The sequence below is a fragment of the Cherax quadricarinatus genome, chromosome 24 (genome assembly GCF_038502225.1).
Source record: "Cherax quadricarinatus isolate ZL_2023a chromosome 24, ASM3850222v1, whole genome shotgun sequence".
NCBI lineage: Eukaryota > Metazoa > Arthropoda > Malacostraca > Decapoda > Parastacidae > Cherax > Cherax quadricarinatus.
In genome coordinates, this window is record NC_091315.1 from 20,300,261 (window position 1) to 20,314,383 (window position 14,123).

The 14,123-nt window shown below is 38.9% G+C and overlaps 1 protein-coding gene across 5 annotated transcripts in view; it reads left to right on the forward strand.

Moving 5' to 3' along the window:
* The window catches only part of Sply (Sphingosine-1-phosphate lyase), a 284,903-nt gene that overhangs the window by 145,749 nt on the left and 125,031 nt on the right, over nucleotides 1–14,123 (forward strand). For all 5 annotated transcript variants that reach the window (XM_070088235.1, XM_070088236.1, XM_070088234.1 and 2 more), the window contains 3 exons: nucleotides 1,034–1,155; nucleotides 3,092–3,221; nucleotides 6,811–6,917. In XM_070088235.1, the coding sequence (XP_069944336.1) occupies nucleotides 1,034–1,155; nucleotides 3,092–3,221; nucleotides 6,811–6,917 (359 nt within the window). The remainder of the gene's footprint in view (nucleotides 1–1,033; nucleotides 1,156–3,091; nucleotides 3,222–6,810; nucleotides 6,918–14,123) is intronic.

Sequence of the window (14,123 nt, forward strand, 5' to 3'; positions counted from 1 at the left end):
CAAAGCCAGCCAGCTAGCCGAATACATAAGAACACAAGAAAGAAGGAACACTGCAGCAGGAAACTGGCCCATGCAAGGCAGGTCCATGTCAACCCCTGGCTTAGACCAATGACCCACCTAGTCAGGTCACATCCACCGAAGGAAGGAGCACGGCATCTGACCTAGTAGCAGAAGCTAGTCAGGTCCAAATCACACCCACCCACACTCACTCATGTATTTATCTAATCTATTTTTACTTTCCTCTTAAAATGTGAGTGTTAATATGACATGACATCAGTGAATCCCTGGTGTTTGCCAAGCTATTTGCTCTAGCTGGCACTCAATTGAACTGGTGCTTCCACAAGGTACTAAGTGATCCCTGATTTTTTTCATTCTGCCCACACTGAGTGCACAGACCCATTCTTTCATGTCTAGGAGACTCAGGCCTATTGTGCCAAATTTGAAGGAATGAAAAATAAAACGTTGATCTATGTTCGGGGCACTGCGCACGTGCACGTAGATCTATGTGTGGACAGTTTAAGGGTTAAATTTAGTGTAAGTGTTAGTGGAGCTTTAGAGCTCCTCTAACTCAGAATGAAAGTTATTCTGAGTCACCACTATCAGTCATGGCAGTTTACACCTTGTCTCTCCACCACAAAAAGGTATATAAATAAAATTACTGTAAATTACATACAGTACTATAAAATTCTTATACAGTACAGTACTGGACTGTAGTACTACAGGAATTTTTAGTGCTCAGTTGTCTTCTGTATTAGCAGACCAAGTCTGCTTGTTCAGAAGACAATCACACAGTCATTAACAGTAAATTTCATAATTTGGAAGTTTTGGATGATGAGCAATATTGTTCATCCCCTCCCTCCTATTAGTCGGTTAATGAAAGGGCTCATTGTACATCATTATATTTTGCTGTAAATATTTGTAAGTGCTGTCTACATGTACTTTATTACTCTACCTTTCTTCTGCATTGTATTTCTACCTCTTCCTTTGATTTTATTAGCATCTTCCTGAAACACTACAGTAAATTTCTTTTTAGGTATGTCTGCATGGAGTAATCCTCTCCATCCTGATGTATTCCCGGGAGTGAGAAAAATGGAAGCTGAGGTGGTTCGCATGTGCTGTACATTGTTTAATGGAGATTCCAAGAGCTGTGGTTGTGTAAGTATACTCTGTTATGTGGATCCCTTCATTACACTTCAAATTTTTCAAATAAAATAGGTGATACATTACTCTGATGTTTTAACCCTTTCACTGTCGAGACCCCTGATCACAAACTTGCTTTCAGTGTCAAAGAATTTAAAAAAAAAAAAAGTTTTTCCTTAAGAAATGATAAAATCTTTTCCCAATGGTAATGACACCAAAAGTACAAAATTTGATGGAAAACTTATGGAATTATGCTCTTGCAAAGTTAGCAGTCTCGGCTATATTTATGCATTGGCGATTTTACCCACTTTGAGTCCTATTTTTGGCCAATTCTATTGTTTCAGTCAATCAAACTCATAGCTATTTCACTAGAACTCCATTTGTTCTATTGATTGAGTACAAGAAACCACCCATTTACCCATTTCAACTACTCAATAAGGTGATCAGAAATTGGCAATTTGGCCAATTTCATACACAATTCATGTAAGGCCAATTTCAATATAGGGTCCAGAATTAAAAATGCAGACATTCCTAGCACTACAATAACATTTTCTTTGTTTATTAGTCACATCTCCAGGCCCCTTTTATATTACGCTTGCTATCCATTTTGAATTTTCATTCATACAAAAAATAGAAGATTTATTGTTATGCAGACTACTACATTATTGTAAAAATGGTATAAATAATATCAGTGCATTTGTGAAAGCATATTAGACCCACCACTTCACGTGTATTGGACGCGTGACGTGATTTGTTTACTCTTGAACATCGGCAAATATTGAACATTGCTGCTACTTTGAGCTCAATTTCAAAATCATCCTTATTTCTGTAATATATCTTCCATTCTGTCAAATAAGACCAAGAAAATGAGAATGCAACCTTAAGTACTATACAGAAATACACCGCAAAGTCGGTGTTTTAAACCAAAAACACTTTTTTTTTCTCATTGTGCACTGTGTGCTGCAGGATTTTTTTTTTATACTGCACACACTGGCCACTCAGACCCATTCTCTCGTATGTAGACATACCAACTTTCTCCCGCAAGATTGGAAGCTGCTAGAATTTTAACATAGTGTTATGGGACTGACACTGTCTTGCAAGCCATAATATTATGGGACTGACAGTGAAAGGGTTAATTACTCAAATTTATTATTTATCAGCTCAGAAGTTTTCATAAATGAATAATAAGTAAAATTTATGTTACATTCCACAGAAAAGAATTCTTACATATGAGAGTTGTGATGTTCTTGAAATTGAGAATTTGTTTAAGTAGCCTTTGGCTTATGTGCACCTAGCCAACATATTCTTTTGAGATTGATTTTATTGTAATAGTGGATGGTATGGAAATAATGAAAAGTTGTAGTTGAAAATGGTGCATGAGCAGCACCTGGAAACTTTATTTAAGATAATATTTTGCCTTCACAGCAGGCTTTATCAAATCTCATAATCACATCTAGTGGCACTTGCTACAAACAATCTTTTGACATGACCATGGACTCGCTGTAGAATCCTATATTTGTGAATGTCTAACTAAAGTCATTGAAAATTGATTGCCTTGTCAACCTAATTCCAAATAATTTGTCTTTGGAGAGGTATGCCAATGACATTTTGTTAAATGCCCCTGCAAAACTTGACCTTTACCAGCTACCAGACAATCTCAGCAGAGTTTGTTTTATGTATTATTGTATTTATTGATGAATACATTAATCAAATGTTTTTTAAGGCTATTACAATTTGTGCTTGGTGTGTGATTTAATCAGATACATACCTTACTGATCTTGTTGGTAATTCATCCTTTTTTCCTATTTCCTTTTGAAAAGTTATGAAAGTAATTTGTATATGAATTCTGCAGTCTCACTTCTAAATCATTTATGAAAGCAATAAAATGTGTTTGATATTATAAAATATCAGTAAAATCTAACTGAATGTTTTGCCATTTGTTGTTGATCAGATGACAGCTGGAGGCACAGAAAGCATCATTTTGGCATGCAAGGCATATAGAGACTATGCCATTAATGTTAGAGGTATTAAGTCACCAGAGATGCTAGTGCCTGTGTCATCTCATGCTGCATTTGATAAAGGTAAATGATATGCTCTGAGGTTAAGGCACACTCTTCAGGCTGTTAGCATACTTGTTGAAACATTTAAAGCATTTTGTGTTTTGTAATTGATGGTGTTCATTCAGATGTTATTAAAAGAATTTGCATGTAGCCTATTATTTAAATTTTGGTAATGCATGATAGTATTTTGTAACTTGATTTTCTACAGGGTGTAAAACCACACTATAATAAATGAATAAATAAATGCTATAATAAATGACTGTATGAGATAGTTGAAAGACAGAGGTTAAAAATGTAGAATTTTTTTTTTTTTTTTTTTCAACAAGTCGGCCGTCTCCCACCAAGGCAGGGTGACCCAAAAAAGAAAGAAAATCCCCAAAAAAGAAAATACTTTCATCATCATTCAACACTTTCACCACACTCACACATTATCACTGCTTTTGCAGAGGTGCTCAGAATACAACAGTTTAGAAGCATATACGTATAAAGATAAACAACATAGCCCTCCAAAGTGCCAATATCCCAAACCCCTCCTTTAAAGTGCAGGCATTGTACTTCCCATTTCCAGGACTCAAGTCCGACTATATGAAAATAACCGGTTTCCCTGAATCCCTTCACTAAATATTACCCTGCTCACACTCCAACAGATCGTCAGGTCCCAAGTATCATTCGTCTCCATTCACTCCTATCTAACACGCTCATGCACACTTGCTGGAAGTCCAAGCCCCTCGCCCACAAAACCTCCTTTACCCCCTCTTTCCAACCCTTTCGAGAACGACCCCTACCCCTCCTTCCTTCCCCTATAGATTTATATGCTTTCCATGTCATTCTACTTTGATCCATTCTCTAAATGACCAAACAACCTCAACAAACCCTCTTCTGCCCTCTGACTAATACTTTTATTAACTCCACACCTTCTCCTAATTTCCACACTCCGAATTTTCTGCATAATATTTACACCACACATTGCCCTTAGACAGGACATCTCCACTGCCTCCAACCGTCTCCTCGCTGCTGCATTTACCACCCAAGCTTCACATCCATATAAGAGTGTTGGTACTACTATACTTTCATACATTCCCTTCTTTGCCTCCATAGATAACGTTTTTTGACTCCACATATACCTCAACGCACCACTCACCTTTTTTCCCTCATCAATTCTATGATTAACCTCATCCTTCATAAATCCATCCGCCGACACGTCAACTCCCAAGTATCTGAAAACATTCACTTCTTCCATACTCCTCCTCCCCAATTTGATATCCAATTTTTCTTTATCTAAATCATTTGATACCCTCATCACATTACTCTTTTCTATGTTCACTTTCAACTTTCTACCTTTACACACATTCCCAAACTCATCCACTAACCTTTGCAATTTTTCTTTAGAATCTCCCATAAGCACAGTATCATCAGCAAAAAGTAACTGTCAATTCCCATTTTGAATTTGATTCCCCATAATTTAATCCCACCCCTCTCCCGAACACCCTAGCATTTACTTCTTTTACAACCCCATCTATAAATATATTAAACAACCATGGTGACATTACACATCCCTGTCTAAGACCTACTTTTACCGGGAAGTAATCTCCCTCTCTTCTACACACCCTAACCTGAGCCTCACTATCCTCATAAAAGCTCTTTACAGCATTTGGTAACTTACCACTTATTCCATATACAGTGGACCCCCGCTTAACGATCACCTCCAAATGCGACCAATTATGTAAGTGTATTTATGTAAGTGCATTTGTACGTGTATGTTTGGGGGTCTGAAATGGACTAATCTACTTCACAATATTCCTTATGGGAACAAATTCGGTCAGTACTGGCACCTGAACATACTTCTGGAGTGAAAAAAGTTCGTTAACCGGGGGTCCACTGTACTTGCAACATCTGCCACATTGCTCCTCTATCCACTCTATCATATGCCTTTTCTAAATCCATAAATGCAATAAAAACTTCCCTATCTTTATCTAAATACTGTTCACATATATGCTTAAATGTAAACACTTGATCTACACATCCCCTACCCACTCTGAAGCCTTCCTGCTCATCCGCAATCCTACATTCTGTCTTGCGTTTAATTCTTTCATTTATAACCCTACCGTATACTTTTCCTGGTATACTCAGTAAACTTATTCCTCTATAATTTTTACAATCTCTTTTGTCCCCTTTCCCTTTATATAAAGGGACTATACATGCTCTCCGCCAATCCCTAGGTACCTTCCCCTCTTTCATACATTTATTAAACAAAAGTACCAACCACTCCAACACTATATCCCCCCCTGCTTTTAACATTTCTGTCATGATCCCATCAGTTCCAGCTGCTTTACCCCCTTTCATTCTACGTAATGCCTCACGTACCTCCACCACACTTACATTCTGCTCTTCTTCACTCCTAAAAGATGGTATACCTCCCTGGCCAGTGCATGAAATTACCGCCTCCCTTTCTTTCTCAACATTTAAAAGTTCCTCAAAATATTCTCACCATCTACCTAATACCTCCCTCTCCCCATCTACTAACTCCCCTACTCTGTTTTTAACTGACAAATCCATACTTTCCCTAGGCTTTCTTAACTTGTTTAACTCACTCCAAAATTTTTTCTTATTTTCATTAAAATTTCTTGACAGTGCCTCTCCCACTCTATCATCTGCTCTCCTTTTGCACTCTCACGACTCTCTTCACGTTTCTTTTACTCTCCATATACTCTGCTCTTCTTATAACACTTCTGCTTTGTAAAAACCTCTCATAAGCTACCTTTTTCTCTTTTATCACACCCTTTACTTCATCATTCCACCAATCACTTCTCTTTCCTCCTGCCCCCACCCTCCTATAACCACAAACTTCTGCCCCACATTCTAATACTGCATTTTTAAAACTATTCCAACCCTCTTCAACCCCCCCACTACTCATCTTTGCACTAGCCCACCTTTCTGCCAATAGTCGCTTATATCTCACCCGAACTTCCTCCTCCCTTAGTTTATACACTTTCACCTCCCTCTTACTTGTTGTTGCCACCTTCCTCTTTTCCCATCTACCTCTTACTCTAACTGTAGCTACAACTAAATAATGTAGAAATGTTTATTTCAAAATGAATAAAGTGTGAGCATGTAGATAAGTAGTTCCTTTGAAAAATAAATGAGATAAGGTTGTAGTTTATGAATTCTCTGTATTGCAAATCTTTTGAAGAAAATAATTTTTGATTCACATAACTTTTCTTGAGCATGTAGTCATTTATTCTGTGTAAAGAGAGAGAGAGAAAGACTGAATGAGTGTTTTATTTTGATTTAACTAAATATTTGTTGTGGTAAAATAACTTAGAAAATGTTTGAATGAAGTTTCTGCCATGTGCTGGTGGAAAGGAGTGTTTTTGGTTTAAGAAAATAACATATTGGTTTCCTAGCTAAACTTGGTTTGATAGGAAGGCATACTGCATTGAAGAAATGACACAGATGCAGAGTAAGCTTTAATTGTGTGAATGTTTTGCTCTGTGCAGAGCTTTATCAGGTCAGTCATCAGAGTCAAATGTTGTCATAAAACCTAATTCTGCACCAGTATAGTTTCTTCATTTAACCTGTACAGCATTAGTGTTACTGTGATTGTACCCAGGTGCCCAGCTGCTGTCACTACGGATTAGACGTGTACCTCTTGATCAAGTTACAATGAAAGTGGACATGAAGGCTATGAAATCAATGATTACTCGGAATACTTGCATGGTAAGTGATTAGTTCAAAGATGTTGTTTAATTGCCTGCTGTCTTTTGATCTGTAGCTTGTATGCTGTTATCTAGCAGGCAGGCAGGCAACAGGGTGGCTATTTCTTCATCTCCACATATCCCCTCAGTAAGACATATTTCATACTTTTCTCCACATATCTATTCAGTAACACCCATGTCTTAGTCTCCTCCACATAGTAACACCTATCTTCATTTAGTATACTAAACTGTCTCTCATCTATGTGGCCTTGAACTTCAATCTTCCATTATACCGATGTTTGTGTAGCACATATATTATCCTAGTATGTATTGACTGGCTTAAGTCTATTTACTATTGATTCTTTTTTCTTTTTTTTTTTTTTTCAACAAGTCGGCCATCTTCCACCGAGGCAGCGTGACCCAAAAACAAAAAGAAAATCCCAAAAAGAAAATACTTTCATCATCATTCAACACTTTCATCTCATACATAATCACTGTCTTTGCAGAGGTGCTCAGATACAACAGTTTAGAAGTCCCTCCACACTGTCAATATCCCAGACCCCTCCTTTAAAGAGCAGGCATTGTACTTCCCATTTCCAGGACTCAAGTCCGGCTAAATCTACAATAACCGGTTTCCTTGAATCCCTTCACTAAATATTACCCTGCTCACACTCCAGCAGCTCGTCAAGTACCAAAAACAACTCGTCTCCATTTACTCCTTTCTAATACGCTCACACACGCTTGCTGGAAGTCCAGTCCCCTCACCCACAAAACCTCCTGTACCCCCTCCCTCCCTCCATATCATGCCTTTTCTAAATTTATAACTGCAACAAAAAGTTCTTTACTTTTAAATATTGTTCACTTTGAGGTCTCACTGTAAATACTTGGTCTACACATCCTCTTCCCTTCCTAAATTGTCTTTGTTCCTCTATAACCCTATTTTGTTTTACCCTTAATTCTTTCAATAATAATTCTACCATACTCTTACCCAGTATACTTGACAGGCCTTATTTTCCTCTAATCCTTACACTTACTCTTGTCTCTCCTTTTATTTTACACAAAGGAACTGCACATATATTTTTTTTTTCAACAAGTCGACTGTCTCCCACCGAAGCAGGGTAACCCAAAAAGAAAGAAAATCCCCAAAGTGAAAATACCTTCATCATCATTCAACACTTTCATCTCATTCACACATAATCACTGTTTTTGCAGAGGTGCCCAGAATACAACAGTTTAGAAGCATATACGTATAAAGATACACAACATATCCCTCCAAACTGCCAATATCCCAAACCTCTCCTTTAAAGTGCAGGCATTGTACTTCTCATTTCCAGGACTCAAGTCTGGCTATGTGAAAGTAACCGGTTTCCCTGAATCCCTTCACTAAATATTACCCTGCTCACACTCCAACAGCTCGTCAGGTCCCAAATACCATTCGTCTCCATTCACTCCTATCTAACATGCTCACGCACTCTGGAAGTCCAAATCCCTTGCCCGCAAAACCTCCTTTACCCCCTCCCTCCAACCTTTTCGAGGATGACCTCTACCCCGCCTTCCTTCCCCTACAGAATTATACACTCTCCATGTCATTCTACTTTGATCCATTCTCTCTAAATGACCAGACCACCTCAACAACCCCTCTTCAGCCCTGTGAATAACACTTTTATTAACTCCAAACCTCCAAATTTCCAAACTCCGAATTTTCTGCATAATATTCACACCACACATTGCCCTTAGACAGGACATCTCCACTGCCTCCAACCGCCTCCTCGCTGCAGCATTTACAACCCAAGCTTCTCACCTATATAAGAGTGTTGGTGCTGCTATACTTTCATACATTCCCTTCTTTGCCTCCATAGATAACGTTTTTTGTCTTCAGATATACCTCAACGCACCACTCGCTTTTTTCCTTCATCACTTCTCTGATTAACCTCATCCTTCATAAATTCATCCTCTGAAACTCTCCCACCCCCTTCAGCTTTGTTTCACTTAAAGCCAGGACATCCAGCTTCTTCTCATTCATAACATCCACAATCATCTCTTTCTTATGATCCGCACAACATCCACGCACATTCAGGCATCCAACTTCGACAATTTTCTTCTTCTTATACTTTTTTAGTAATTATTACAGGAAAAGGGGTTACTAGCCCATTGTTCCCGGCATTTTAGTTGACTTTTACAACATGCATGGCTTTCGGAGGAAAGATTCTTATTCCACTTCCCCATGGATATTAAAGGAAAAGTAATAAGAACAAGTACTATTAAGATAAAATCAAAGAAAAATCAGGTGAGTGTGTAAAAATCAACGTGTACATGTATGTGTAGTGTGACATAAGTATAAGTAGAAGTAGCAAGACGTACCTGTAATCTTGCATATTTATGAGACAGACAAAAGACACCAGCAATCCTGCCATCATGTAAAACAATTACAGGCTTTCGTTTTACACTCACTTGACAGGACAGTAGTACCTCCCTGGGCGGTTGCTGTCTACCAACCTACTACCTACAATATATATACATTTATATATCTTTCTGTCTTCTTTCAACACACCAGCCGTATCCCACTGAGGCAGGGTGGCCCAAAAGGAAAAAGGAAAGTTTCTCCTTTTACATTTAGTAATATATACAGGAGAAGGGGTTACTAGCCCCTTGCCCTTGGCATTTTAGTTGCCTCTTACAACACGCATTGCTTACGGAGGAAGAATTCTGTTCCACTTCCCCATGGAGATAAGAGGAAATAAACAAGAACAAGAACTAGAAAGAAAATAGAAAACCCAGAGAGGTGTGTATATACATGCTTGTACATGTGTGTGTAGTGTGACCTAAGTGTAAGTAGAAGTAGCAAGACGTACCTGTAATCTTTCATATTTATGAGACAGACAAGACACCAGCAATCTTACCATCATGTAAAACAATTACAGGCTTTCGTTTCACACTCACTTGGCAGGACGGTACTACCCCCCTGGATGGTTGCTGTATAACAACCTACTACCTAAAACATTTATATATATATATATATATAATGTATATATATATATGTATATATATTATATATTATATATATATATGTATATATATATATATGTATATATATATATATATATATATATATACAGTGGACCCCCGCATAACGATTTTAATCCGTGCAAGAGGGGTAATTGTTATGCGAAATAATCGGTATGTGAATGAATTTTCCCCATAAGAAATAATGGAAATAAAATTAATCCGTGCAAGACACCCAAAAGTATGAAAAAAAAATTTTTTTACCACATGAAATGTTAATTTTAATACACACAAACTGAAAAAGGCATGCACACTTACATGACACTTACTTTTATTGAAGATCTGGTGATGATTGATGGGATGGGAGGAGGGGAGAGAGAGTGTTAGTGTTTAGAAGGGGAATCCCCTTCCATTAAGACTTGAGGTGTCGAGTCCTTTTCTGGGGTTACTTCCCTTCTTCTTTTAATGCCACTAGGACCAGCTTCAGAGTCACTGGACTTCTTTCGCACAACATATCTGTCCATAGTGGCCTGTACCTCTCGTTCCTTTATGACTTCCCTAAAGTGTTTCACAACATTGTCAGTGTACAGGTTGCCAACACGGCTTGCAATAGCTGTGTGAGGGTGATTTTCATCAAAAAAGGTTTGCACTTCAAGCCATTTTGCACACATTTCCTTAATCTTTGTAGTAGGCAATTCCTTCAATTTCTCTCTCCCCTCCTTTGAACCAGTTTCCTCAGGTCTGGCCTCTTGCTCTTGAAGTTGATCTATCAGCTCATCAGTGGTTAGTTCTTCATTGTCGTCCTCCACCAACTCTTCCACATCCTCCCCACTAACCTCCAACCCCAAGGACTTCCCCAATGCCACAATTGATTCCTCAACTGGTATACTCCTCTCAGGGTTAGCCTCAAACCCTTCAAAATCCCTTTGGTCTACACATTCTGGCCACAGTTTCTTCCAAGCAGAGTTCAAGGTCTTCTTAGTCACTCCCTCCCAAGCCTTACCTATAAGGTTTACACAATTGAGGATATTAAAGTGCTCTCTCCAAAACTCTCTTAGATTCAGTTGAGTTTCTGAGGTCACTACAAAGCACCTTTCAAACAGAGCTTTTGTGTACAGTTTTTTGAAGTTTGCAATAACCTGCTGGTCCATGGGCTGCAGGAGAGGAGTGGTATTAGGAGGCAAAAACTTGACCTTAATGAAGCTCATGTCCCCATAAAGTCGCTCTGCCACGTCTGTAGGATGACCAGGGGCATTGTCTAACACCAGGAGGCACTTAAGTTCTAATTTCTTTTCAGTTAGGTAATCTTTCACATTGGGGGCAAATGCATGGTGTAACCAGTTATAGAAAAAGTCCCTAGTGACCCATGCCTTACTGTTTGCCCTCCACAGCACACACAAATTATCCTTGAGGACATTCTTTTGCCTGAACGCTCTGGGAGTTTCAGAGTGATACACTAATAAAGGCTTAACTTTGCAATCACCACTAGCATTGGCACACATCAACAAAGTAAGCCTGTCTTTCATAGGCTTATGTCCTGGGAGTGCCTTTTCCTCCTGAGTAATGTAGGTCCTGCTTGGCATTTTCTTCCAAAACAGGCCTGTTTCATCACAATTAAACACTTGTTCAGGTTTCAGTCCTTCACTGTCTATGTACTCCTTGAATTCATGCACATATTTTTCAGCTGCTTTGTGGTCCGAACTGGCAGCCTCACCATGCCTTATCACACTATGTATGCCACTACGCTTCTTAAATCTCTCAAACCAACCTTTGCTGGCCTTAAATTCACTCACATCATCACTAGTTGCAGGCATTTTTTTAATTAAATCCTCATGCAACTTCCTAGCCTTTTCACATATGATCGCTTGAGAGACGCTATCTCCTGCTAGCTGTTTTTCATTTATCCACACCAATAAGAGTCTCTCAACATCTTCCATCACTTGCGATCTTTGTTTCGAAAACACAGTTAAACCTTTGGCAAGAACAGCTTCCTTGATTGCCTTTCTGGTGCCCACAATAGTAGCGATGGTTGATTGGGGTTTCTTGTACAACCTGACCAGGTCGGCGATACGCACTCCACTTTCATACTTATCAATGATCTCTTTCTTCATTTCTATTGGAATTCTCACCCTTATTGGTGTACAGTTGGCACTAGAAGCTTTCTTGGGGCCCATGGTCACTTATTTTCCAGAAACAGCACCGAAAACACTGTAATAATACGAAATATTCCGATTGTATGCTTGGATGTTACCGCGGAGGCTGGCTGGTAAACAATGGCACGGGCGGCACATGTGAGGCTGGCTGAGGGCGCACATTGGACGCGTCTCGGACGAAAATCGGTGAGCGGGTTTTTAAGTGGTATGCGCGGCAAAATTTTTGCGATTAAAGCAAGCGGTATGCGGATTAATCGCTATGTGATGCCATCGTTATGCGGGGGTCCACTGTATATATATATATATATATATATATATATATATATATATAGTTCTTATTCTTGTTTATTTCCTCTTATCTCCATGGGGAAGTGGAACAGAATTCTTCCTCCGTAAGCCATGCGTGTTGTAAGAGGCGACTAAAATGCCGGGAGCAAGGGGCTAGTAACCTCTTCTCCTGTATATATTACTAAATGTAAAAGGAGAAACTTTCGTTTTTCCTTTTGGGCCACCCCGCCTCGGTGGGATACGGCCGGTGTGTTGAAAGAAAGAAGAATATATATATATAGGTAGTAGGTTGGTAGACAGCAACCACCCAGGGAGGTACTACCGTCCTGCCAAGCGAGTGTAAAACGAAAGCCTGTGATTGTTTTACATGATGGTAGGATTGCTGATGTCTTTTGTCTGTCTCATAAATATGCAAGATTACAGGCATGTCTTGCTACTTCTACTTACACTTAGGTCACGCTATACATACATGTACACATTTATTTATACACACTCATCTGAGTTTTCTTTGATTTTTATCTTAATAGTTCTTGGTCTTATTAATTTTCCTTTTATATCCATGGGGAAGTGGAATAAGAATCTTTCCTCCGTAAGCCATGCGTGTTGTAAAAGTCAACTAAAATGCCGGGAACAATGGGCTAGTAACCCCTTTTCCTGTAAAGATTACTAAAAAGAATAAGAAGAAGAAAATTGTCAAAGTGGGAAGTCTGAATGTGCGTGGATGTTGTGCAGATGATAAGAAAGAGATGATTGTGGATGTTATGAATGAGAAGAAGCTGGATGTCCTGGCTTTAAGTGAAACAAAGCTGAAGGGGGTGGGAGAGTTTCAGTGGAGAGGAATAAATGGGATTAGGTCAGGGGTTTCAAATAGAGTTAGAGCTAAAGAAGGAGTAGCAATAATGTTGAAGGATAAGCTATGGCAGGAAAAGAGGGACTATAAATGTATTAATTCAAGGATTATGTGGAGTAAAATAAAGATTGGATGTGAAAAGTGGGTTATAATAAGCGTGTATGCACCTGGAGAAGAGAGAAGTGTAGAGGAGAGAGAGAGATTTTGGGAAATGTTGAGTGAATGCGTGGGGAGTTTTGAATCAAGTGTGAGAGTAATGGTGGTTGGGGATTTCAATGCTAAAGTGGGTAAAAATGTTATGGAGGGAGTAGTAGGTAAATTTGGGGTGCCAGGGGTAAATGTAAATGGGGAGCCTTTGATTGAGCTATGTGTAGAAAGAAATTTGGTAATAAGTAATACATATTTTATGAAAAAGAGGATAAATAAATATACAAGGTATGATGTAGCACGTAATGAAAGTAGTTTATTAGATTATGTATTGGTGGATAAAAGGTTGATGGGTAGGCTCCAGGATGTACATGTTTATAGAGGGGCAACTGATATATCGGATCATTATTTAGTTGTAGCTACAGTTAGAGTAAGAGGTAGATGGGAAAAGAGGAAGGTGGCAACAACAAGTAAGAGGGAGGTGAAAGTGTATAAACTAAGGGAGGAGGAAGTTCGGGTGAGATATAAGCGACTATTGGCAGAAAGGTGGGCTAGTGCAAAGATGAGTAGTGGGGGGGTTGAAGAGGGTTGGAATAGTTTTAAAAATGCAGTATTAGAATGTGGGGCAGAAGTTTGTGGTTATAGGAGGGTGGGGGCAGGAGGAAAGAGGAGTGATTGGTGGAATGATGAAGTAAAGGGTGTGATAAAAGAGAAAAAGGTAGCTTATGAGAGGTTTTTACAAAGCAGAAGTGTTATAAGAAGAGCAGAGTATATGGAGAGTAAAAGA